The sequence below is a fragment of the Protobothrops mucrosquamatus genome, unplaced genomic scaffold, assembly GCF_001527695.2.
Source record: "Protobothrops mucrosquamatus isolate PMUCROS unplaced genomic scaffold, P.Mucros_1.0 scaffold1183, whole genome shotgun sequence".
Classification (NCBI taxonomy): Eukaryota; Metazoa; Chordata; class Lepidosauria; order Squamata; family Viperidae; genus Protobothrops; species Protobothrops mucrosquamatus.
In genome coordinates, this window is record NW_015387396.1 from 48,965 (window position 1) to 75,019 (window position 26,055).

General features: G+C 38.4%; 1 protein-coding gene across 1 annotated transcript in view; it reads left to right on the forward strand.

Moving 5' to 3' along the window:
• Positions 1 to 23,761, forward strand: part of SEPTIN9 (septin 9) — a gene marked incomplete at its 5' end in the record, with an annotated part of 52,691 nt that extends 28,930 nt beyond the window's left edge. Inside the window, 8 exons of the mRNA XM_015820787.1 lie at positions 5,964 to 6,092; positions 6,327 to 6,408; positions 8,144 to 8,281; positions 18,096 to 18,213; positions 19,324 to 19,419; positions 20,545 to 20,641; positions 22,942 to 22,993; positions 23,552 to 23,761. Coding sequence (XP_015676273.1) covers positions 5,964 to 6,092; positions 6,327 to 6,408; positions 8,144 to 8,281; positions 18,096 to 18,213; positions 19,324 to 19,419; positions 20,545 to 20,641; positions 22,942 to 22,993; positions 23,552 to 23,690 — 851 coding nt within the window. The remainder of the gene's footprint in view (positions 1 to 5,963; positions 6,093 to 6,326; positions 6,409 to 8,143; positions 8,282 to 18,095; positions 18,214 to 19,323; positions 19,420 to 20,544; positions 20,642 to 22,941; positions 22,994 to 23,551) is intronic.
• Between the last annotated feature and the right edge of the window lie 2,294 nt (positions 23,762 to 26,055).

The following is a 26,055-nucleotide window of genomic DNA, read 5'->3' on the forward strand; positions in this document are numbered from 1 at the left end:
CTAATCCGAAGTTTACTTCTCATTAGATGCAAGCCTGTTGTCCCAAAATCATACCTCTGACTTTATCCTTGCCCCTCTGTTCTAACCCCAACACTCTCTTTTTCTTTTATTCATGCCTCGTTTCTTCTACATTATGGGTGTGTTTAGAAAAACCTGAATTTTAAAATGCCTGAAAAATCTAGCAAGTCTAGCACTTGATCCTACATCAGCTTGTAATACTTGAAGATACACTCCTTGCTGCACTCCTTGCAAACTTTGATTTCCACTTCATGGTTAGGTTGTGGCTTGCAGCTAGTTCTTTCTCTGATGCTTTGATAATAGGGTAAAACATGTTCCTTAAGGTCAATACCAAAGACTAATGACAGAAAAGGTCTGAAAGATAAAAGTGCTTGCCTGAAAAGACAAATAAAGGCATCCTTCAATTTATGCATTTACTCTGTAGTTAGACTTCACAAAGTAGAATGAGTGAGTGTTGCTGAAGAAGAATCTGCTGATCATTGAACGTTCTGGCCAGCTAAGTATAACATCACCACCATTTGTGTATGTTAGTTCAGGGAAACTATTTTCCTTCTAATATTCTTCCATGGGAACAAAGGACTTCTTTCACTTTTGGAGAGGGGGAGGAAATGTGTCACTTCTACATTCACTGCTTTGAACTTTGAATTAAGGACGAACAAGGATGAATACACGAACAAATAAAAAGAGTCTTTGCTCCATCAGAAAGGGTAAAACACCTACATTCTTGACTGTGAGTGGTTGACTGTGAGCAATAGAGAACCAGTCTGGTATAGTGGTGAAGGGGCTGGCCTAGAAAACAGGTGGCTGTGAGTTCTAGTCCTGCCTTAAGCAAAAAAAGCCAGCTAGGTGGCTTTGGACCAGTCCCTGTCCACCCAACCCACCTCACATGTTTGTTGTTGTGTGGAAAATAGGAGGCAGAAAAATTAAGTATGTTTGCTTTCTTGAATTACAGATTTTTAAAAAGTAGGATAATAATCTAATTTCCATAAGCAGTTCTATTTCTGTTTAGAAAATAGGTTTTCCTTCCTTCCTTCCTTCCTTCCTTCCTTCCTTCCTTCCTTCCTTCCTTCCTTCCTTCCTTCCTTCCTTTTTCTTTCTTTCTTTCTTTCTTTCTTTCTTTCTTTCTTTCTTTCTTTCTTTCTTTCTTTCTTTCTTTCTTTCTTTCTTTCTTTTAAAAAAGCTCTTCTGAAGTAAAATCTCCTACATCAGGGGTGTAAAGCCTAATTGCATATGATGTATCGGGATTTTCTTTGCCTTCGCTGGGCCGGAGTGGGCGTGGCCCACATGGACTACATCCGGCCCGTGGGCCACGTGTTTGATATGCCTGTCCTACATGATTGTTACAGTGACACATTGTTCATGATTGAAAAGACAATAGTAGATACTGGTATTAATTGTATGGTCAGTTTGATATAGCAATCGCAGTAATTTTTTATTCTGGTAAATCTGAAAAGATACCAACAAACGAGATGATCATTCGTAAGATATTAGAATGCTCAGAAATGTACAAGCTTACTTTAGAAATAAAGGACAAGGAAACAACAGAATTCTACGAGATATGGAATAAATGTTATGTTTGGCTAGAGCAGAGAAATAAAAATGTATGATAATTTATGTAAATAATTGTAAATAATATGTATGAGATATATAACACAGTACTGTTAAGGAAAAATGTATTTTTATTTTTATTTGTTTCTTGTAATGTAAAAAAAGGAAAAATTAATTTATTTATTTTTAATTCTGGTAAATAGATGCTTTATGGCTGGCCATACCAGGTCTTTGGGGGGGGGGGGAAATAAAATTATCAGACAAAAAAAAAAGACAGATCAAACATGGAATGGTGGCTAAAACTTAGCAATGTTCTGGGGATGCAGAGTTGAAAGTACTATGGCTATTACATGTGAAAATGTTTTTGTGAAAGCAGGCTAAGGCAGGGAACGGAGAACAGCTGAGCTGCAACTTCTGTTACAAAATAATTAAATTTGCTTTCTAGGAAAATAGAAGGGAATGTTTCATTTCCAAACTTATAAGTCAGTCCTGCTTTGCCTGATTATCTTTTGGTAATTCTTGTTCACCCTGGCTTATCAGTGAAAATGATTCATTTCAAGTTTAATTTCAACCTTGAAGATAACTAAATTGTCCTCCTTTGTTCCCCCAACCATTTATAGCCCAAGTAGTTTCGTGCCATCTTTCTAAGAGTCTATAAAAAAAACAAATAGTGCATTTTCATTTGTTTCTTCTTTTTCTAGGATTTTATGTATGCATATATTATTTGACAAATATTTAGCTCCAGATGGTTAGCAGATTAACAAATGTAGACAGTTTACATTTATTTGAGGGTGGCTAAAACTGCAGTTTTGATGTACACATTAACTGAATACTTGACTGTTAAAAATACTTCGTTTCATTTCCTTGAAGGGGTTGGTGCACAGTTTTTAATAAAATCTCAAAAAAGTCCTGGCTCAAGCAGACTCAATATGCTTAGGAAATGAAGCATTCAGTGTAGAATTTTTCTGTTTTATTTGTGGCCGTTTGGAGGGTAGCGCCAGAAATATGGCCGTATATCTGGTTTCCTGGTTTCTTTGACACCCATAAGCTTTTCATTTCTCTTCACTTCTCTGCATTTTAATATTCTTAGGAAGATTGGATTCATTTCTGGGTCTGCTTATTTTTATGGATGAACAAAATTGTGTGCAAAATTAAAGCTGTGAAGTTCTTATACCAGCGTTTTTTCAGTTGTAATCTTCTCACTGTTTATACTGCATAGTTATATACATGTACAGTGTATTAAATCAGGCTGTAGAACCAGCTTTTCTTTGGCTGTCTCCACCCCCCCCAACCCACCCCCAGCCCTCACCCATTCAGAGGAGCCCCATCCTATTAGCCCTTCAGTGGGCTGTGAAAACTTGGCATTTCACTCGGTCTTATCTTACATAATATAGGCAGCCATATGGGTTCCTAAATAAATAAATATAAGCATTATTATAAATACAGGAGGAAGGTTGGAATTAAATTGGGTTAAAGTATGAAGCTTTATTAGTCCTCAGTTGGCCTTGTGCTGTAGGATGTCTCTGCAAAAGAATTAAGAGTTTTGTTGGCCCTTTAAAGATGGGTGTCTGGTTATAGTAGTTTGTGCCTCATGACAGGAACAAATACTGTATATCAGGGGTCCCCAACCGTGGCAACGTTAAGACCTGTGGACTTCAACTCACAGAATTCCCCAGCCAGCATGGCTGGCTGGGGAATTCTGGGAGTTAAAGTCCACAGGTCTTAACGTTGCCACGGTTGGGGACCCCTGCTGTATATTACAATTTTAGAAACGACATGTGATTTTATTTTTTATTTTTTTTTAATTTGGCTACCCTTTGCAACTAAGCAAGATGAAAAATAAACTACTATTCCTAATAGGGAGTTCATTTATTTTATATCCTTTTTGTGTCACTCTTTCACACAAGATGATTTATTTATATATTTAAACCATTTATATAGCCACCCATTTTCTAACCAATTCTGGATGGTTCCCAATCAAACATTAAAACAACGTATGGACCTTGGGCTCATGTATTATAAGCATAGGGCCTCTTGGGTAGCTTCAGTGTTGTCTTCAGTTGCTTATGGTCTGTTACAGGGGTCTTCAAACTTGGCCCTTTTATGACTTATGGACTTCAACTCCCAGAATTCCTCAGCCAGCCTGGTCTATTATCTTCCTTATCTCCCATTTGGTATTCTGTCTGCTGTGATAGAATATTCTGAACTCTCTTCATTCCTCTTTTTATAGTAAAATAAAACTTGTATTGTTAATTAAGGTATAACATATTTATGTGATTGATTGTGTTATACCAGATATTTCTTTACTTTTGTAACCACATCCCCGCTTCCTTTGTGCAATCTGTATACTGGGATTCAGTGTCCGTGCATTAATATCCCAACAATGAAAAACAATAAAAACAATTTTCTTCCATCTAGTTCTTTCCAGATCATTGCTTTTTCCTAGCAAGGTGTGGTAGTACACACTCACAATGGTTTTTTTTTTAATTAGAAGAAAGAAGTGAAGATTAGGAATAGGTGTTTTAAAATGTGCCCTGATTTTGATGTTAAAAGGACCTGGTAGTTGAGATTTTTTTATGTATATTTTATTAATTTTTTACAGTAACAATCTTTAGTATTTAATAAGCAATATGTTGTCTGGGTTTATGTGTTTAACATTAATAGTAATACAATTTCCATTCCTACCCTTTATTCCATTTTTCTAACCATTTATAAAAAATTTCGCATGTTTGAAAATATTCCGAATCTTGCTTCCCCTTCATTTTCAATGGGAGCCTATCCATTTCTGCACAGTCCAAAATTTTCTTAATTATCTTCTTCAGATGGTATTTCTTCATTTTCCCAGTATTGAGCAAATATAATTCTCGCTGCTGTTAATATATGTAGTATTAAGTATACACATTTCTTATCATAATTTTCTGAAATTAATGGCAGTTGAGATTTTTGTAACTCATACATGCAAATTACATTTCCTGTGTTCTGTGTAAGACTTAACCGCTATAGCAATCGCCTTAAACACCTCTTATCTAAATAATGGCATGCTCATGTACTTTTTTTTCACTGACATTTTTTGATCTTTTAGCTTCTTTGAATTTTGGTTTAGGTTGTGGCTTCAGAAGACGGTTGAATTCATTTAAAAGAATGTCTGGACTTTTAAACCCAGAATTAGCATTTTGATCCAGCACTTCGTTGTCCTTTTCAGCTTGCTAAAAAGCAGAATTCATGAATAATTTTCAGAAACATGAGCTGTGTTCTCTCATTTTTATAAGCACAGGTTTACTGTACAAGCAGAGTGTCAATGAAAGGAGAACAATGTTTTTGCATTCCTTTTTAAAAAAAATAGAAGACAGCTTATTTTTCCATCACTCATCTCAGCNAGTATATACGGTAAATTGCAATATTTTTTTGTGGGACTGCCTTGTAAAAATTCTTATATACTGTCAATATTAGAAGAAAATAATTTAATACCTGTCAGCCATGTGGGGCACTGACATTACAAATTGTGGAAGTGATTCTCATTTATGAAAAAGGTGGGATACTGAATTGGAAGAAGACCAAGCCGAAATGCTGTTGTGATTTTTTTAATTTATTCATTTAACTGGGAATTAAGCACAACCTACTTAATTTAAGCCAAACTAACCTTGCTGTTTGTCATCTAAAATTAGTTCATAGAGTTGAACCAGGAAACCTATGGACTCCAAATGTTGCTGAACAGTCACAAATAGCTCCAGTTAGCATGACCAATTCCGGAGTGTGGTTAAAAATGCCACTTTGAGCTTCTCAGATAACAGAAAGCATGCAGATGTAACTCAGACAGAAACACTTTTCTTTTTTTTTGAGTTAAAAGCTATGTACTTCTTTCTCCTTGAAGTTCTCATAAAGAGATGATAAGACTGAAATGATTTTCCTAATGTAAGAAAACTTGGAGAGAATATTGTTTGCTTCTTAGAAAATGGGGTTAGAGGTAGTCATGCAAATTACAGAATTGTAAAGAAGAAAATAAACCAGGTTGTAAGCCAAAGCAAACACCAGAAATTAAGCATGTATTATAAAAATTGGCTTCTATTTTGCTTCTTAATTATCCTATTAATTATTCTTTTATTTTTGCAAACTTAACAAATAGCTTCAGGCAAGGTGGTCTTCTACATGTAATTCCTATGACATATCTGGCATACAGTTTTTCCCTTAATGCTTCTTTTGTAGAAACAACCATTTTGGCCATGAAACAGGACAAAATAAATGTCCTAAAATGTAAACCAGATAGAAATCAAACAGTACATTTTGGTGTGTATCATCACATGTTTTCCAAGAAGAGTTTGGATGTGCTCAGCCTAGCCGTGGGGTGGCCTGACTAACGAAACGTGCCTTTCTGAAATTTGTCTCCTGCTACCTTTTAGGTCAGAGTGGCTTGGGAAAATCGACTCTAATCAATACCCTTTTCAAATCCAAGATCAGTCGCAAATCAGTCCAACCAAGTTCTGAAGAGCGTATTCCCAAGACAATTGAAATCAAGTCCATCACACACGGTGAGTGTTGCCAGGAAATTGTCTGCCTGTTTTTTTGTGGAAAGTTAGCAGCCCAGGAAAGAGTCACCTTTTGGTTGACTAGGATAGAAGATCCTTGAAAGGTTCAAATGCTTAACCTTCTTTATGAAGAACATCTTTGATAAACATACACGTAAAGAGGGATTTCCCACAAACTCAATTGCTCTCATCCCAAAGTGATATGTTGCTATTTAATTTCTTCACATTCCATTTCAGATATTGAGGAAAAAGGTGTTCGTATGAAGCTGACTGTCATTGACACTCCAGGATTTGGGGACCACATTAACAATGAGAATTGGTAAGGGACTTTCAGTGGGAAAATGCCTCAGGACAAGGAGACTTGGTACCTTAAAAACTCTAGCTATTCCTATAATGTGGCTTATTTTGTTTTGACTGACCCTGATTGACTGACTGGTGCAAAACCAGTTCAGACCAGACTTTCTCCCACTTCTGGGCTGGAAGCAAAAAGAGAAGAACTTAATCAGGATAAGAATAAGGAAATTATTTTGAGTTGAAGTTAGTACTGTTGATGACTTGACTTTCTGTTTATGTTCTTTGACAAGCAGACCCCCTTAAAGTTAAGAGAGGAATGAAATCTGAAGCTAATTTGCATTTGAAAGAATACATTTCACCTAGGAGGAGGGGAGAATGGAATGGAATTACTCTGCTTTAGATGATAAAGAGCAAAAAGATATGCCAAAATTTATTGAGTTTTCCAAAAGCTAGGAAATTTTCTAAACCAAACTGTACTTCACGGACATGGAGATTTGCAGTTACTTATACATGTTTCCTCATGAGGATTGGCTTAACCAATTAAATTACTCAGAAAAGAACTATGATGGATTTCCTTCTATAATGTGTAGGAAAATGTGATGCCATGGTGCACGACTAGCAGAGGGTCACCTCCATGATTGATATGAATTATACGAGTGGAGGAACAGGACTCTTGAGAATACATTTTGCTGTTTCCTTACTCTTTTGCAAGGGATCATCTGGAATAAGGAATATCAAATGACATCAGCCTTCCAAAGTCAACAAAACAATGGTGGCATGTCTCCAAATACAGCAAATGCAAATTAGCTTCAGATTTCATTCCTCTCTTAACTTTAATGGGGCCTGTCTGTCAAAGAGCATAAATAGAAATTCAGGGGAGAGAGGAAGGCTCTATATTTCTGTGGTAAAGAGACCCTGATACTGAACACTGCATGCTCAGGAAACTACCTTTATTTGACTGTATATGTATTTACTTTTTTACAGGACTTATATGGCCATCTATCTCATATCATGATTCTAGGCAGCTCAGAACAATCCATAAAAACCTAGCTAAAAGCAGAAGTACCTCTCCCCTCCCCCAGGTGTAAGAACAACAGCTTCCCAGCTCAACCTCCATCCTATCCCAATGTTCAAGGGAAGAGTCAGGACTTTATGGCCCTCTGGAAGCTAAAAGCATAGGGATCCCTTGGATGTCAGGTTTGGGGTCCAAAGAGCTGTGGTTGCCACCATGAAGGCACACCTTCAATGTTTCATCAAATGATAACATTAAGGGTGGGGACCTGGACTGTATCTATCCCAACTTTTCATAGGAAGCACTTGAGAAATTCTGTTTAGCAGCACTGGGTGACTGTGGTGTGCCTCTACCAGCAAGCAATGAACTGCTATGTCTCCTGAAAAAGTCCAAAATGGAAATGTTAGCCTGCCTAGCAATTCTGTCAAAATGAAGTGTAATGATTTCTTATTGCTCATAATAGTATACTTAAAGCAGGCTATGAGTTGATTCTGTGATTCTTTGCCCGTGCACTTTTTCCTGTAAAGTGTTAATAATTGGCCAACAGTTTCTCCTTTTATTAAACTCAGTATGCTTAAGAGAAAGCCTTAAGAGAAAAATCTATGTGGTCGCTAGGAGTCGAAAACAACTTGATAGCAATCAATCAGGGTTTAAAAGCTTGAGAAAGTGAATGAACTGATTTTTTTTAAAGGGAATCTCTGCATAGAGACATTTGCCTCTAATACGTTATATTTCTTTCCTTGCACAGTTGGCAACCCATTATGAAGTTCATCAACGATCAATATGAAAAGTATCTCCAGGAAGAGCTAAATATTAATCGGAAGAAGCAGATCCCTGATAGCAGAGTTCACTGCTGTATATATTTCATCCCTGCCACTGGCCACTCGTACGTATACAGCTTCCAAACTACAGCCTCTGGTTTTCTGAAGGCAAACTCAATGGCACAGAGGGCCACCTCTCTCTGGAACCAGACATCCAAGAAAATATGTGCTCCTTCAGTCCCTGCCTTCAAATAAGCCTTACATCATTGCTAGCCCTGTTTTCCTTCCCCCTTGCAAGTTACACAAACACACCTTTTCAGTTGCAGCTGGACATAGGTGCTGATTCACAGCTTGTCTGGCAAGGAGACCTATCCTGCCTTGAGAACCAACATACTTCCACGTATCAGCTCTTCCCCTCTATAGCCATTGAAACATTAGACTGCCTGGGAGAGGCTTTCTAATTGCGCCCCACAGTTTCCCTCTCACCCTGCTGCTTGCGTTGTAAGCGGTGCCTAAAAGTCTGCCTAGTGTATTCCTCTTTTCCCAGAAACATGTGTTTCCAATATAAGGCTAGGGTTTTGAAGCTATGAGACACATCGTTTCTGACTTTCATGTAGTTTGATATCCCTGCTGGAGGTTAGGCCTAGGTGTTCTTTGGGCCTCTGCCCCAGACAGTTCATTCTAGGGCTTTGCTTTCCTATCCCATGTCAAAAAAAAAAGACATGTGGATTGAGGGGAGGGGGCGTTTGGCAAGAGTTAGCAAGTTTATGGGAAGAGTCGAGTTGCAGTTTGCAAGCAGGTTGTAAAGAATATGGAAAGAGTCAGGAAACAAATATGGACATCCCTAGTCTCTCATTGTTCCCCCCCCCCCAAAAAAAACCCCACTTTCTCTTTTTCTGCATCCTTTTAAACTTTTCCATAATTGCTCCTGGTAGTTACGGGTACGCTGTGAGTCTTTCTGGTTTATGATACCGTACTGAGGGTTGTATGGCTTTTGAGAAAACTTTCAAGTTTAACTATGCACCTTATATGCTCGTGTATGAGCCCATCTGCAGATAAATACACTGACCCCGTATTAACCAAAATACCACAAAAAATGAACCATCCACAAGTAAGCCAATCCATGGATATTTTTTGGGGGAGGGGGGGTGTTAATTTTCAGTCAGCTTATATGTGGATGGCACATTTTTTTTGGGTGGCATTTTGGTTATTTATTTTTTTTTAAAAAAAATCTGCTTATCCATGTGCATATGCAGAATATGTGGATACTTTCCAAAACATATTACTTGTGGGTAAGCCTATCCGTGGATAAGCTGAACCCAGTTTTCTGGGTGTATTTTGGCACCTTATAGTCTATGAGTATATAGAATATATGACAAGTGTGCACACACCCGTTTCCACTCTCAGTTGGTTTGGCAGCGACTGCCACTCAGTGTAATTTTCTGTTCTTGTGCATCAGGGAGGAGGATACAGAGGAAAGCTGAGTCTACTCTTTGTTCTACTTTCCTTTAAAGCAGTGTTTCTCAACCTTGACCATTTTAAGGCATGTGGACTTCAACTCCCAGAATTCCACAGCCAGCATTGCTGGCTGTGGAATTCTGGGAGTTGAAGTCCACATGCCTTAAAATGGTCAAGGTTGAGAAACACTGCTTTAAAGCTTTATTTCCCCACCTCCATCAGAGCTGCATCCAAGACCCTTTAAGTACACAAGGAAGTACCCTGCTTGCATGTGCTCTACTGCATGCAAAGAGTCCTTGACTTGCAACCATTCGTTTTGTGACAGTTTGAAGTTACGACAACACTGAAAGAAGTGTCTTACACCTGGCTCTTACACTTAGCGGTTGTCACAGCATCCCCACGCTCGTGTGATCAAAATTCAGGCCCTTGCATGGCAGGGATTTATGCTGGCTGCAGTGTCCCAGGTCACTTGATCACCATTTGCAACTTTACCAGCCAGCTCCCAAGAAGAAGAGTCATTGAGGGAATGACTGGATGACTGGATTCACTCAGTGACCACATGCTTCCCTTAACAACCGTTGCCATTCACTTAATAGCTATGGGGGAAAAAGATAATAAAATGGGCCGTGATTCATTTAACCCAATTGTGGTCGTAAATTGAAGACTATCCATAGTGAAATTTATTGGGTGAAGTTTCAAGTGCCATAATTTAGGGAATATCAGCCCTTTGAGATTGGCTAGGCCAAGAAACACACTGCGGGATTCCAAGAATGCTACATTATTGTTGCAGGATATATCAAATGAATCTTGAAAGCAGGTGCATAATCTTCACTGCCCCTTTTTTAAAGAGAACAGGGTCAAGGTGGGATTATTCTGAGCACTTTTCCAGCCTTTCAACTTTCCCAGAGCTGAGCAATCATTCATCTCATTTTATTCTTGAGGTTAGGGCAAAATTCTTTCCCCCACTTGTATATTCCTTCACCTGTCCCTCGAATGTATTCTTCCACATTAAAATGAGGGATAAAGGTCCATTTGCAGGCATTTCCACTAAATCTTAGTAGGGAGAGTATAGTCCCCCAAATTATACTCTCTACGTATACTAAAGAGGGCAGTATACTCTTGTCAAAGACTGAATTTTTCTTGATTCTTCCCTTGATATATGTTTGTTTATTTGGTATACTCAGGTCTATGCCATACATCCTAACACAATTGAATTTGTTTTGGGGATGGTTCTCTGTTTAGATGATACTTAATCTTAAGATGACTAGACTTTCAATTAGCGTATATTTATATCAGAGAAATGGGATGCCTTATACATTATAGCAAAAAGTTTGTTGTCACTAACAAACATTTCAGTTCATTGAGTTACAGAGAGAAACATGTTGATTTATGAACAGGAATTTCTTTTCTTATTCCTAAGGGTTTAACATGATTCTCCCTTAGAAGGTTTCTACAAGAGGTAACATTTATGAGGAGTATAACATGCATGCCTGCTTATCGTGCTGTTGCCTTTCCAGATAAACAATGTCATAGAAAGTGCATAAAATCACACTTTTCTTATTCTTTGTTCAAAGTTCAACCATTAACACAACATTTCACTTATTCTCACATGTACAGTACTGTACTGTTCCTGTACTCAGTAACCAAACTTCAATTTTATATTCATACAGTATATTCATGCAATATACAACAGTGTTCCGTGCGCCTGGCGTATACTCACACTGGCCACATGACCACTGAAATGTCGGCTAATAAACAGAGATGAGCACCGCCCCCTAGGGTCAGACAGGAGACAGGGGAAACCTTTATAATGTATTCCATAATTCAAGCCTATCACAAACTTTCTCTAAGCCACTAAATATGTTGTAAACATAATTCTACACATACATAGATTTCTGATGACTTGTTAAAGAGCCACAATTCAGCACTTTCCTTGTCTAACATAAAGGCAGACTTTTTGATCAAAATTCAGTGAGAATTCTGCCACATGGCTTTCCTAGGCATGCTTAAGAAACTAATCCTCCTATAGTTTTTGTATTTACTCTTATTACCTTAAACAATAACGTTTTTTCCACTCATTGGGCATGCATGCACTTTTCATGCACGCTTTATACAAGCCACGGAACCACTTCACTACGTCCATCAGCTAACGGTTCTCTAGTTGCATCATCGTCAACAGCTGCTACTGTAACATTTTTCAGTACATAGTTTCTAGGACTTCCCCCTTCATCACTCTGTTTGTGGTCACAAATGTTTATGGCATTCATTTCTTCAAGATACCACTATATTTTAGAGATATATTGTAGATCTCTAAAATATAATTTCTGACATTTTTTAAAAATTCAGCTTCGCCTTAAATGATTCCATTGCTTTAATTGTTATTGTCATTCAGAGTTTTTGTTTAGCCCTCTTCGTCCACTTTCAGCATTTTGTTTAAAATCCATTAAAATTGCTCTGCATTTTTTGTGCCTTTTTCAAACTTAACTCTTCCTTGGAAACTTTATTTATATTCTTTGCAGCCCTTTTTAGATCTCCATACACATTTATCTTTCTCTTGAGGTTTTTTTATTCTCTTGCATTCACTTTTTCTGATGCACAATCACTTTCAGTTTATCATTCCACTAAATCTCCTTTCTCATATTTAATTTTATTCCACAAACTTATGCATCCTTTTTCCTTTTACCCACTTTGTATCTATTCTATTGAGAATGCAATTTTTTTGTTCACTTCTCCTTTTAAAAATTCATTCAAGTCATACAGATGCTCCTCTAGCACAACACATTTTTTCTACCCAAATTTTCCCTTTGAAACTACTTAAATGTGGTCTTTTTCAGATTCAAGCCCTCTCATCTCCCTTGTCATCATTAATTCTAATAAACTATCAAATACATGATGTTTTTACATTTATATTCATTTCATTTACATATATACTCATTAATAGACTTATGAATAAGCAAAGGTATTTAGAACAAAGAGACCTATTTTTAAGTAATCACTCAGTTTAATATTATTATTCATTCTTGAGTCTCTGAATGGCCCAATCAGCTTTTCTATATTTGCTCATTGCATTCCCATTCATCCATCCCTATTATATAGGAAAATAACACCTTTTTTCTGGATCATGTTTATTCAGTATACTGTGCAATTTTTTCTCAGATTAACCCCTGATTCTTTTATTACCACCTTTCATTGGGGTTAAGATACTGATTTAGGGAGTTGTACTTATACACATCCAAATGCATCAGCTCATATATGTTAAACTTTTCATTCATAATTAAACCTGTATCTTCACTTTCTTTTCTGCATTCATCAACACCACTCTACAAGATCAGAACATTCAGATATATTACATATTTCACCTTATTTTACCAACTTACAGCTTTTTTTGTTTTCATTTCATTATACTGATTTAAACTTTTTAGCATCTATTCCTCTTATATTTAAACTAGGGGTCTTCCATAGGCCATTACAATCTCCAAAAGGGTCCATAAATACTGACTTGTTCTGGTGCCCATTGTGACTTTGGTCAATTGAGGCTTTCTCATAATGCTTTTACTAACAAAGAGGAGGTGTAACCTGGATACTAGCCTTGATTTTACCATACTATATATAGCATTGCCTGCTAACCATAAAGACAGCTGAGCACATTTGGGCCAGTATGCCCTATGCACAAAAAGCCCAGGTTTTATGTCAAGTTAACACTATTTTAAGTTTCTATCTACAGCATTTGGGTTTACTCTACTATGATTAATATAAATTAAACTTATTTTTTCTTTGGGATGAGGCGGCTAGCTTGTAGTGCAGTATTTGAATTTGGATTATATTTTCTCTTTCACACACCACACACACACACACTTTCTCTTTCAACAGTCATATATTTATTACATATCAATCTAGGTGAGAACAGAAAAGTTCCAAATGAAACTTTTGAATCCTTTGCTCCAGCCTTTATGCCAGAGGCATTGTCCCATCTCATTAGAGCCCTCCTTTGATGGATTACTATCTTCCTTCTTTTTTCAAAACTGGCTAGAGGTGTTACTAAAAAGGGGTTTTTTTTCTATTTCTTCCTCTTTCTACAGAAGGTTGTAGTGCAAAATACAGAGATCCAAGAGCATGCTGACTGTGCACCAGCTTTTTTATGGGACAGCACAACCACATATACTGTGGTTGGTATTGTCCCAGAATCACAACCCCTATCCACTCCATTTTTTAAGGATTGTTTCATCTATGTCGCTATAGTCAGACCATTAAAAGCCTCTAGGTACTGGAACAAGACCTCCACTGCAACTTCCACATAGACTGTACTAGAGATTTATAACAGTATCATCTGCATATTGATGGGTGACTTCCCCCAAAAGTTTCCTTATTTACTGCATAAAGATGGGGAAAAGAATCAAGCCTGAGACATCTCATAGTGAAGTGCTCAAAGGCTTGGCCTCTCCTCTCTCCCATACACACTGATTGGACCCACACACTTAGTCAATGAACTGCTCAAAAGGTGCTTTTCAATTCGTAGGCCTCATTGCTAATTTGAAAAGTTACCATAGTTAATAGCATTGAAGGCTGGAATATGCATCTTTTATCTAAGATCTACCATGTATTATCAGCAAGAGCAGTTTGCATCCCGTGCTTGAATCCATTTCTTCCAGAGTCCTTTGCAGTTGATGGTCCATCACCCTATCAATAACCTTTCCCTCAAAAGGGAAGTTAGATATTGGGTGGTATTGGTTCACTATAGCTGGATCCGAAGTCAGTTCCTTAAAGAATATTGCACCAAAGCCTTTTTCAAGTATATTGACATCTCCACCCTCCCATAATAAGGTTTTATAACCACCCGAACCCAAGTTTCCTATCCTCTCCCTGGCAATGTAGGGATCAAGCCTACATGAGGCAGAGCTCATCTCCCAAAGGATTCTATTTGCTTCCTTGGGATTAAAGTTTTCCCATCAAACATTGCTAGATGTTACACTTAGCACTTCTGTTTCTGGGTTTCCAACTTGGAATGAATACAAGTAATTTTGCCAGAAACTCATCCCAACTCCTGTTCTAGGTCAGGAACAAGCAAGTGATCTGTGTAGTTGAACTGAAGATCTAAATGTCCATGAACGTAATCTAAATTCATTATACTGATGGAATCTTATTTCACTGGTCACTGCCATTCGTTAGCATCCTGGCATCCCCACGCAGATTTCTCTTTTGACCCAGCAAGGACTAGAAAGCTGCTTATTGGCAAGAGATGAAACACTGCCACTGTTTACTTTGTGGAATTCCATGCTTTGGGAGAGTCTTTTGCAGCCATTTCTTCTTCTGCTGCTGCTGCTTCATGACTTTTCTTGGATGTCTGTGTTTCATATTTGCATATGCATGTGCCGATAACTGACGAAAATGAGAAGCAATGTAGTTTCTGTCACCATAACTTTGTCATGGAGGTTAGGTGCCGATTTCTCCAGCTGGAAGACAACTTGGGTTGTGCCTCAATATATATGGTTTTTGATTTAAAAAAAAGATAAATGGAAACAACCATTTTAAAATAACTCACATAGACTGTGTGAATCCATCTGACCCATTTGCTTTGTCCTTTTATTGTATACACTATGAATGTATGAACTTCTAGTTTAGGGTGAACATAGTAATGCAGTATCCCAGGGGTCCTCAAACTTGGCCACTTTAAGACTTGTGGACTTCAACTCCCAGCATTCCCCAGCCAGCATGGCTGGCTGGGAAATTCTGGGAGTTGAAGTCCACAAGTCTTAAAGTGGTCAGGTTTGAGGATCCCTGCAGTATCCAATCTAGGTCGGTCATCGGCACCAGAGTTTTAGTCTTCCAAGCTTTCAGACTCATGTTGAAGCCCATCTTCAGGGAACTTCTCTCTAGTAGAGTGTCATAGAGTGCGTTATATGACACTCTGCTAGAGAGAAGTTCCCTGAAGATGGGCTTCAACATGAGTCTGAAAGCTTGGAAGACTAAAACTCTGGTCCCGGTGACCGGCTCAGATTGAATCCTGCAACATTATCTTGGGACACGTATATTCGTCTTCATTCGTGAATGTAGTAAGTTAACATGGGAAGAAACGAAGGCTGCAGTTGCTAAGGCAGGACTCCAGCATGTTCTTAAAGAGCCAGCGATCAGCATTTTGTGGCCCAAGAGAGTGCATCTTAATATATATATTTCTAGCTATCACTGTGATTAATGCTGAAATCAATAAGGATGCCCACAGCTTTCTTTATAGATCACAGCAGTTGGGCTGGAAGCTCTGTCATAGATAGCAGAATGCAAATAGGAGTTTCCTAATATTTTTAGTTATTTATTTTACTGGGGAGATTTACAACCCACCTTCCAGAACATGGTTCTCAGGGGAGAAAGCAATTGTTATAATACAAAGTACCTGAAAAACCACTTGGCAGAATATGTGCTACTGGGTTAATTAAAGCCAAATACAGCTAGGTTGGAACTTTAAGCCTCTCAAAGCTTTTAAAAGCATTCTTTGCAAGAGGTATGTGATTTGGTGTACTTCCATGAGAAATTGGCTCCATCTTTCTCTGTCTGCAATAGGATGGACTGAAGTCAGAATATATAATAATTTAGATTGTTTTTAATCCTTCCTATTATTTTTATAAATTACTCCAGACAGCAAACATACTCCTCTTTTCCCCACCACCACAACCCTATGAGCTGAGAATGTTTGGCCCAAATTTACCCAACTGGCTTTCATGTTTAAGTTGGGACTAGAACTCACAGTCTCCAGATTTCAAGCCTGGCATCTTAATCACTAGACCAAAGTGCTCCCCACCCCACTCCCCAGCTGCTTCTCTGGAGTATACTGTTTTTCCAACCTCACTGCCTTCCCTGCTTCCCCTTGTATAAAATGTATCCTAATAGCAATAGCACTTAGACTTATATATCGCTTCACAGTGCTTTACAGCCCTCTAAGCGGTTTACAGAATCAGCCTATTGCCCCCAACTGAGACCTCATTTTACCTACCTCAGAAGGATGGAAGGGTGAGTCAACCTTGAGCCGGTGAGGATCGAACTGCTGGCAGTAGGCAGAGTTAGCCTGCAATACTGCATTCTAACCACTGTGCCATCATAGCTCCAATCTAGCCTAGTAGAACATAACTTAATAGCCTCATGGTCAAGTACAGGGGTAGGCAACCTTGGCTCTTTTATGACTCGTGGACTTCAACTCCCAGAATTCTTAAGCCAGCCATGCTGAGGGGAAAGGGAGAGGTTTCCAAGCTGAGCCATGCTGGCTCAGGAATTCTGGGAGTTGAAGTCCACGAGTCATAAAAGAGCCAAGGTTGCCTACCCCTGGTCTAGTAGAACACAGCAACCTCCCTTGGCCAAGATTACCTGGTCAGTTGAAGTTTAGCCTTGAAGACTAAAAAAAAAAACCCAAAACAAATAAACCCCAACCCAAACAAGAAAGAAAAACAAATGCAGGAATGGGGGAGCAGCTAAGTGAAATGTATATGTTGTTCTTTTTTATGAGGGAAAAAGAAATGTGGGATTTAGATCTGCCATCCACCAGAAGACCAGCCCATTGTTTTGAAGAAAATAGCATAAGCCTTCTAGCCAGAAGTTAAGCTCTCATTTCACTAGGCCTAGATTACTGCAAACTAAGGATTGGCTTGGGTTTGCCAGTTTTCCATATTTTATTCAACCATAAGTGTTATATCCAATTCCACATACATTTGCACATATTAAAAACATTTTTTAAAAATTCCTTTTGCATGCAATTGTGTGCATTTCTGTATCTGATTTTTGGGCAGGGAACCACACTATAAAAGTCACAACACAGACCAAAGAAGAATGGTCTGCCTTCTATTTTTGCTGGTATTTATACAATGTAAGCTTTGCATACATTTTTGTGTTTTGAAATATTCACAGAGTACAGATGTGACCTGGGTTTCAAGGGGACGTAGCTAAAGTAAAATTGTATTTTTTTTTTTATTCTAAAGAGTTGAGGGCAGCATTCAAGGACTCACTGTTTGATTTGACTTGTTAAATTGCTGCAATGAGTTAGGCTGAGAGAGTTAGCAATATATCGCTCTGGCTTCTGATGTAGACAACTTTAAAATGGGATTGAAGACATTTACCAAATACATTGCTGCCAGGATAATTTTTTAATCAAGATACAAGTGTTTCAGTGTCCTAGGCAGCTTGCCCAGGATATCAATTCTTGACAAACATGGACTACTGCTCTCACACTGGTTGTGGGTTTTCCTTAGGCATCTCCATGACTTTGTGAGACCTTGTGGTCTGACTGTATACATTGAATGGATGGATCAGAAACGTGAATGGCTGTGTTGACATTCAAACCTGCTTGTTGACTTTTCACCCTCCCCCCCCCCTTTTTTTTTTTTTTTGAAGTGTCCTAGGGCAAGGGAGCCATTTCCTTCTGACATTTCTGTGCTCCTGGGGCTAGAAGGATTCTGCTTTCCTGGTCTCATTTAAGAAATCTCTTCTCTATCTTGTTTTCAGCCTCCGGCCGCTTGACATTGAATTCATGAGACGCTTGAGCAAAGTAGTTAACATTGTGCCTGTCATCGCCAAAGCAGACACATTAACCCTGGAGGAGAGGGACGCCTTCAAGCAAAGGGTAAGCAGGATGGGATGGGACAGGACAGGGCCCTTCCTGGGTTTTTTCTAAGTCTCTTTTTTTTTCTCCTACGCTATCCTGTGGACCCAGCACAGTCCTTGGGGCCACAGTTTGGAGCAATCTAATCTGATAAGAGGAAAAGCCTTGATCAGTACCCAGGCACTGTATGTGTTTCTCTGTCTTCAGGGTGGGGAAATAGACTCAGTGGACCCTTCCAGTTTGCACATCTTGCTGCAGGTGGATTTTAAAAACAGACTTGCTCTGAAAAGACAAACTGACTATGTGTGACTCAGTAGCTTTTCTCATTGCTTAACTGTACCACCCACATGCCTGGCCCTATTTGAAAGGATATATATCTCTGCTCTCATCCCGCTGATGTTAACCAGCCTGTCTGTCTTCATTCGCTTTGTTTTGACCCTGCCATTAATGGCTCTGCTGTTTAGTGCTGTTAAAGGGCTTCTTATTTGTTTAATTGTTGCATTTTTCCTATGAACGTGGAAAAAAAAGATGGCCGCTGGCTTCTGCCACAGATGCCAAAAATAGCTTGGCTAGTTTTCAGTATTTTGTCTCTTGACTTGACAGCCTAAAGGAAGTTATTCTCATTTTGGACCAGCCTACAGATGAAATACATTTTGTCTTCTTGCAGGAGAAAGTTGAGTCTTTGGGCCAGTTTCCCAACACTGATGTTTTTGAGCGGGTGGCTTAAAAGCCATAGTGTATTATCATCTTAGTGCACAAGGACTGTCTGAAGCTGCTTTAAACAACCTAAATCCAAGAGACATACCGAGATCCCCATCACTATTGGGTGTTTCATTCCAGTGTTTAGGTAACTGTATTCACATATGATAATGGTTGACTGGTTGGTGTCTTTACTCCAATCTGTATCCCTTTCTTGGATGGCAGTGAATTCAGACATCCCAGGCTATTCAAACATTATTTAAATTTACTTTCTTAAATTCAGCAAAGTTGCCTTAGTCCATACTTTGCACGTTCACTGTGAGTGATAAGAAAGTGACCAAATATGTATAGCTCATTCAATAAAAGCCTTTTACTGCTATATCTGTCTAATCATTGTCTTATTATGTTCACTGTTTTGTTTTTTGTTCTTAGATTACAGCAGATCTCCTTGCTAATGGCATAGATGTATATCCCCAGAAACAGTTTGATGAGGATTCTGAAGACCGATTAATAAATGAAAAATTTAGAGTAAGTGTGTAGATCTCTTTTATTACACATTTTGTTTGTGTTCAGAGATTTACAGCAGACTTTCAGGCTCCAAGAATTCTTCTCAATGATTTTAACTATTTCAGTCTATTAAATTTCTGAATCACTCTTAAAAATCTGCAAGTTAGTTTATTTCCTTAAGTTTGATGTAAAGCTGATGTTGATTTAAGGAATTGTTCAGTTAGGGATGCATTGAAAAACACTAAAATGAGCATCAGGGAAGTTCTTAGAACAGATGTTCACAATTTTTGTTGAGAGGATGACAACCTTCCAAAGCAGACCAGATTAGCAAATCAATGCCATGTAGATGAGTACTACTTATATTGTAAAGCTATAATGTGTTTTCCCTCTCTCTCCCTCCCTCCTTTCTTTTATCTTTGGGTGATCTAGGGAGGGATTTTTCTAAGAGGTTTACTCACATAATATTCTTGGCCTGGCTTCAGATCCCTTTTCTCTGACTGTTGCCTTGGTAGCAGTGATTCTTCTTCCTGTCCTTCATGGTTATTCCCTCTGCCCTCTACATTGGGGGACCATCTAAGTTTCTTTTTATTGGTTTATTTATTTACATGACTATGGGGCTGCCCCGAGCAGCTGACTCTGAGTGGTGTACAACTTCCCAAAATGTAATTGGGATTAAACCATACAAATAATATCAAATTAAAAACAACACGTAACTTTAAATTAGGAAGTAGATGGTGAACCACTGCAGGTGAAAGAAGACTCATTAATTTATCCACAGTGCCCGGTTCTGATTAGCAGTCTTGATACCATATTGTTAATCCTTGGAAAATAAGAGGTTTTTCTCTGAAAGTCTAGAATTTACCATTCTTCATCAATACTTCACACAAAAAAAACATAGTTTCTTGAAACAAAACCGCCTTATATTTAATTTGACTCTTACTTTCTTTTATCTGGGCTTTTGTTAATCCTAAAATGTAGAACAACTCTGGTAGAAGGACTAGACCAAATCTAAGACATTTCAGAAATAAAGTAGGGGACAGATATAAAGACATTTGTTTTAATTGTTTAATAGATGCATTGTTTAATGGAATGAAAAAATTGCCAGATTGTTTCACCTTCCATTCTGACCCAAACATTTCACTGTAGGAAATGATTCCATTTGCTGTGGTGGGCAGTGACCAAGAATACCAGATTAATGGAAGACGAATTCTGGGAAGGAAAACAAAATGGGGCACGATCGAAGGTAAGATTTCCTGTTTGTTGTTTTCTTGCCATTATTGTGATTTTTAATTTGCTAAAGTAACATCTTGAATGTGCAAAGATGGCAGTGTGTGTTTGTGTGTGTGAGAGAGAGAGAGAGAAAGAGAGAGAGTATCCCTTTTTACAAGACTGTGTGCTCTGCTGCCCTCTGCTGGGAAGAATAAGAATCGTGTTTTGTGGGTTAGGTTGTTCAGTGATTGCTTGAAAAGGGATTAAGAATTGCTAGAGTAAGAGAAAACAGCTTTGATTTGTTGCTTCATCAGAAAGCTCCAGTACCTCACGTTTCATTCTATATCTCCACCCAAATTCTCAGCCTTTAGAAGTTGAAGAAATACAAGATGCAAAAGGGAGATTTCCAGAATCCCAACCTGGTCCAAAACTGTTGAAGGAAAAAGATAGTTATGGGTTATAACTTGATCAACATATGTTAACTGCAAGTGGCAATCTTTCTGGATGTATACAAACAATTATATCCACTCTCTTGTTGTTACTTAGCTAAATCTTAGCAATTTAAAACCAAGTTATAATATAAATTGCTGCATTCAGGGGACAACACAATTATGCTGTGAAAGACTCTATAAATACTGCTTTAAAGAGCAAGCAGAATAGCAAGTATAATTATTAAAAGAACAGAGATGCCCTTTCTTCCAATCCTTTCTCCCTTCTTTCTTCTCTCTCCCTCGTTACATTTTATGTGAAAACTTGCCATACCTTACTGTCCCTGAGCTTAAGCACATGCAACACTCAACAACCCCAGATTCATTCTTCCATTCCCTCCCTTCCCTCTGTTTCCCTTCTGCTGAATTTTAAATTGCTAACTTTTTCTGGCATGGACCTCTCCTTCTCTATGGCGAAGCACCATGCGGACTATTAGCCATGCATAAGTAGGATTTAATTCATGCCCTGTGGAGATTTTAATGTATTAAAACTGGCAGCTGTGGAACCAAATGAGTTGAAGGAGATGTTTCGGAGTAGCATCCCTTGCCTCTTGCTCTCTCATTATTACAGTTATTCCATTCTTTGTAGCAGCTAATACAAACAAAGCTGGAATCTCACTTCACTGAGANTAAAGCAAAGGAGACAAAGAGAGCTTTAGCCTATTTCTTTTTCTTTTCTTTTTTTTGTACTATGTGTTTTATTACTTTCTTGAAACTGGATTGTGATTCTGTTGTGACATTGTGCCCTCTGTACGGTAAAAAGATACATGGGTAGTCACCAATTACTTAGCAACCATTCAACGTTCCAATGGACCTACCTAGGTGGTACTTAGGACCCAGATTTGAAGTTCCAATTATCAGAGCCCTCCCACACAGCCACGTGACTGCATTTCAGGTGCTCAGCAAGCGGGCTGCATTTAAGCCACCCTAGTGCATGCTGTGGTCACGTGACTGCATCTTATGAGCATTTTGCCCCAAGTCAGCATTTATTTCCATTTTTCAGCAAACGAATCGATTTGCTTAACAACCTGTGCAAAAAAGGTTGTTAAAAAATCAGGTTGGTAACATGAGTGGATCCATTTTATGACCACCACCACGAGTTACGACTATGATGGGCAGGCTCCATTAACAGTTGTAACTCGAGGAATAGCTATGTTTTAATTCTCACTGAATCTTTGAGATCATAATCTACCATCTCCCTTGAAACGGTTTTGAGAGTACAGGATTGCAGAAGCATGTTTGCTAAACATATCTAAGCCTGTGTAGGTGATCAGGAATGGCAGAGGCTTTTCCATCAGTTGCTGTAGATACTGTTGGCATTTCTATGTCAGTATATATTGCTTCTGCTGCAAAGTGTGGATGTTTATTTTTAAAATCCTGTGAAGGAGCCCCAAGTGTTAAAAGTTAAACTGCAAAAAAGGATTTATTTGCGTCAGAGGACTGGAATGGACAAGCAACCTGGCACTGAAATAAAGTACTTTTTCTTGAAAGGGGGGGGAGGGAAAGGAAAGTTATTTTAAGCCTTCTGCTTCCACCCTGTGGCCAGTTCTTGTACCTCGTGTAAATTGTGAGGGTGTTGGAAGGCCAAAGTTTGTGTGATAAAGTGATTTTGGAAACATGTCATCCAGAGGAATAGTGAGAGGTACAGTCAATTGTAAGACAATATAATTGGACACTATCGAAGAAATCCTTCCAGCTGTTCTAGCCTATTAGAATTAGGGAACTGCATTATGCTTAGAGCTGCATATTCTTTATGAACTGAATGGCATTTTGAACCCTGCCTTGCTCTGGAATTCAGCAGGTATGAGTTTATGCTAATTGTTTGTTCCATTTTCTGCCTTGACAGTTGAGAATACAACACACTGCGAGTTTGCTTACTTGAGAGATCTCCTGATCAGGTTGGTGTTAATTTCCAAAGAGGCAATTTGGATGCTTCGAAGGCAATTTACTTTTCAGACTGGGATTATGAGGGAGGTTGCACCATTCTATAGATCTCATCATCAGGGACCCTCCAGTCTGATTTTGTTCCTACTATTGTTGGAGATGGTGCATGTAACTCAAGATACTGAAGTGGGATTTGGCTTTGCATGCATGGTCTGCCTGTTTTTGTTTCTCATCCATGGCTTAAGGCCTGCTACCCAGTAGTTTATTCAATAAACCTTGCTTAAACCATGATTTAATATAGTGTGTGGACAAATCAAAATTTGCAAAAGTATCAGATTTATTGCAATCTTGCCAATGTTAAGAAACAGCAAAATTTACCACATCTAATCTTCCTATCTCCTGAAAATGGCAAGATTCAAACTTGGATATGGTAAAATGCTGTGCTATTGTATTATAGAACTTCTTTTACATTCTAGTATAAAACTGCTGTTAGTTTTACCTCCAACTTTGGACCTGAAGATCCCTCTCTTCTTTTGCTTTATTTTAAAAATATTTTCTTCTCTTTTTCCTAGGACACACATGCAGAACATCAAAGACATTACTAGCAGCATCCATTTTGAAGCCTACAGAGTTAAGCGTTTAAATGAAAGCCAGAATGCACTCTCCAATGGTGTGGTTGACAAGGAAGAACTGGTGGCCAATGAAATGTAATGCTCTGTAGTTGCCCCTCTCCCTTCCCTGTCCCACCCCACTTCCTTTAAAACATGATCCTATAAACCCTTTGCTGGTGCCATTGTCCTTTTCTCCTCTTTGCCAATGGTATCCAGGCTGCTGATGTTAATTGACCAAATAACAGTGCTTTCCATAACAAACATCGTATCTTGCTCTTTTCCAGCCTCTGTGATGTGAAACATCTCTCCTGTCCTTCCTTGTAGGGTATAGTAATCAATTGTTATAGGGACAGCAGATTCAGGATAAACTTTCAACAGGTGGGGCTTTTCTTGAGTTTTGATAGTATGGTGACCACTTTAGAGTAGGTTCTTGACCAGGACTGGTCCATGTTCCTTTCTTGCAGCTAAGGAAGAGATTCCCAAACAATTATAGTAATTTGAGTTTCCTGAAACTGAGATGAGCAATGATTTTCTTTTTCTGTTAATCAGGAATCGAGAGGTCTTTTTCATAGATTCCTGTGCTATTGTTTAAACCAAGTATCGCTGGCCCAATTATTTGAAGTGATTGCTAGTATTGTCCCAGTCTAGTAAATATGAAGCATAGCTATGTTAATAAGAAAAGAAGGTGCTATGCATTTCTTACTGTCTCCATGCAGCTGTATTCCCAATTAAGCAATGGCATATCAGAACAATGTTGAAAGAGCAAAATCAGATCTGGACAGGGCAGCTTTCTTTAAACTGGATGAATGTGCCACAGGATCTTCTTCTTATTCACTATGAGTAGAACATAATTAAAAAAAAGTCTATTTCTGCTTTTTCTGCTTCAATGCCTCGTATCCATACAGATCTTTGCAAGCCACTTGGTTTATCTAGTGCCAAAGTTTATTGTTTTCTAAACCTTGGAAAGAACAGAGAGTTTTTTCTGTTTTATTTCCAGTATGGGTGGGTTGGGTTTTTTTTTCTTTTTTTTCTTTTGCTTTATGTATCTAACTCCATCCATTTCAGATGAAGTTTGTTATGACTAGATACATTTTCAAAGACGTGGTAGAGTGATAGAAAGATGTATGATGGTTGCATGGCACAATTTTACACAGCACTATACATTTTTTATTCCAGCATGCCTGATTTCTTTCCCCTTTTCCCTTAAAATGACAACAATAATAGAGAGCTAGTAGACTCAATAAAATGTGGTGATCTATTGTGGGATAATATGGCAACTCTATTTTAAGAGGTAAGCCACCCTTTGGAAATGTAGATCATCCTGACTTTTTTTTAAAAAAGCACCTTTTTCATCCTCCTCATCCCATCTTTGCCTTCATCAGGCCTGAAACCTCAAAACCTGTTGACTTTCCAGAAGTGAAGGGGTTCATCATATATTTGATTTAGACTTTTGTTCAAGCACTTTTGGTGTAAGCTTTCCTATGGTGAAAGTTCATATGCTTTGAAGACCCCAGTAATTAATGTTGTGCTTAGCTCCTTTGTTCTTCAAAATACCGAAGACATTATTGAGATCTGGATAGGCTAAACTTATCTCATTGTTCAGTTTTTGAGTGTAACCGTTTTAACTTAACACCTAAAAGCATCCCAGGTATGCATCCATAGTCATATCATCTAGGATGTTCATCTCAGTCTGAAAAGCCACACTGCATTTTTTTTTCTGGCTTGGTACCGTCCAGATTTGTTGCGTTTCAGACCACATAACTCCAAATTTTAACCATTAAGCTGAATATCCAACCCATTGCCCAGGAAAGACTTTGCAAATGTGTGCAAAAGGCTGTATGAAAATCTCTCACATAGTGTATGCTGAAGGTTAGTGAGAAAGTTCTTTTAATATAGAATTCATTCTCATTCTCCAACCAGTCCTTATGCAGTAGAGGGATGTCTATATTCCTAATGGGGGAAAGATTTTCTTTTGAGGAAGCTGGCAGAGGCAACTTCTCCATAACAATGAATGTGGGGTGAGAACTGAATTCTAATTTGATCTAGGCTTTGCTCAGTATTTATGATTAATCAAGAAGTCCATAGGTTATAGCATTGTTTTATTTGAACAGAGACACAAAAGAGCCAGCTCTGAAGGACCACATGCTGTTAAGACTCCAAATTGCTCCTTTTTCAAACTAGAAAGCAAAACTGCCCTCTTGTGGAACACTCTAAAAACAACAGCCTATCTTTGATTCTTGACTTCCTCCAACATTAAATGCTCTGATTTCCTGTTGCTCATTTGGGGCCATTCTCAACAGGCAGAAATGCCTCACGATAAGACATCAAATACCAGGTGTAGGATGCCAGCAGATGAACACATCTTCATGCAGGTCTTCTAAGCGTATAAAGTCGTCTTCCGCTCAGACCTCTTGTGAGCCATTACTGCGTCCTTCCTCACCAGGGCAGAGGTTCCCCCCCCCCCC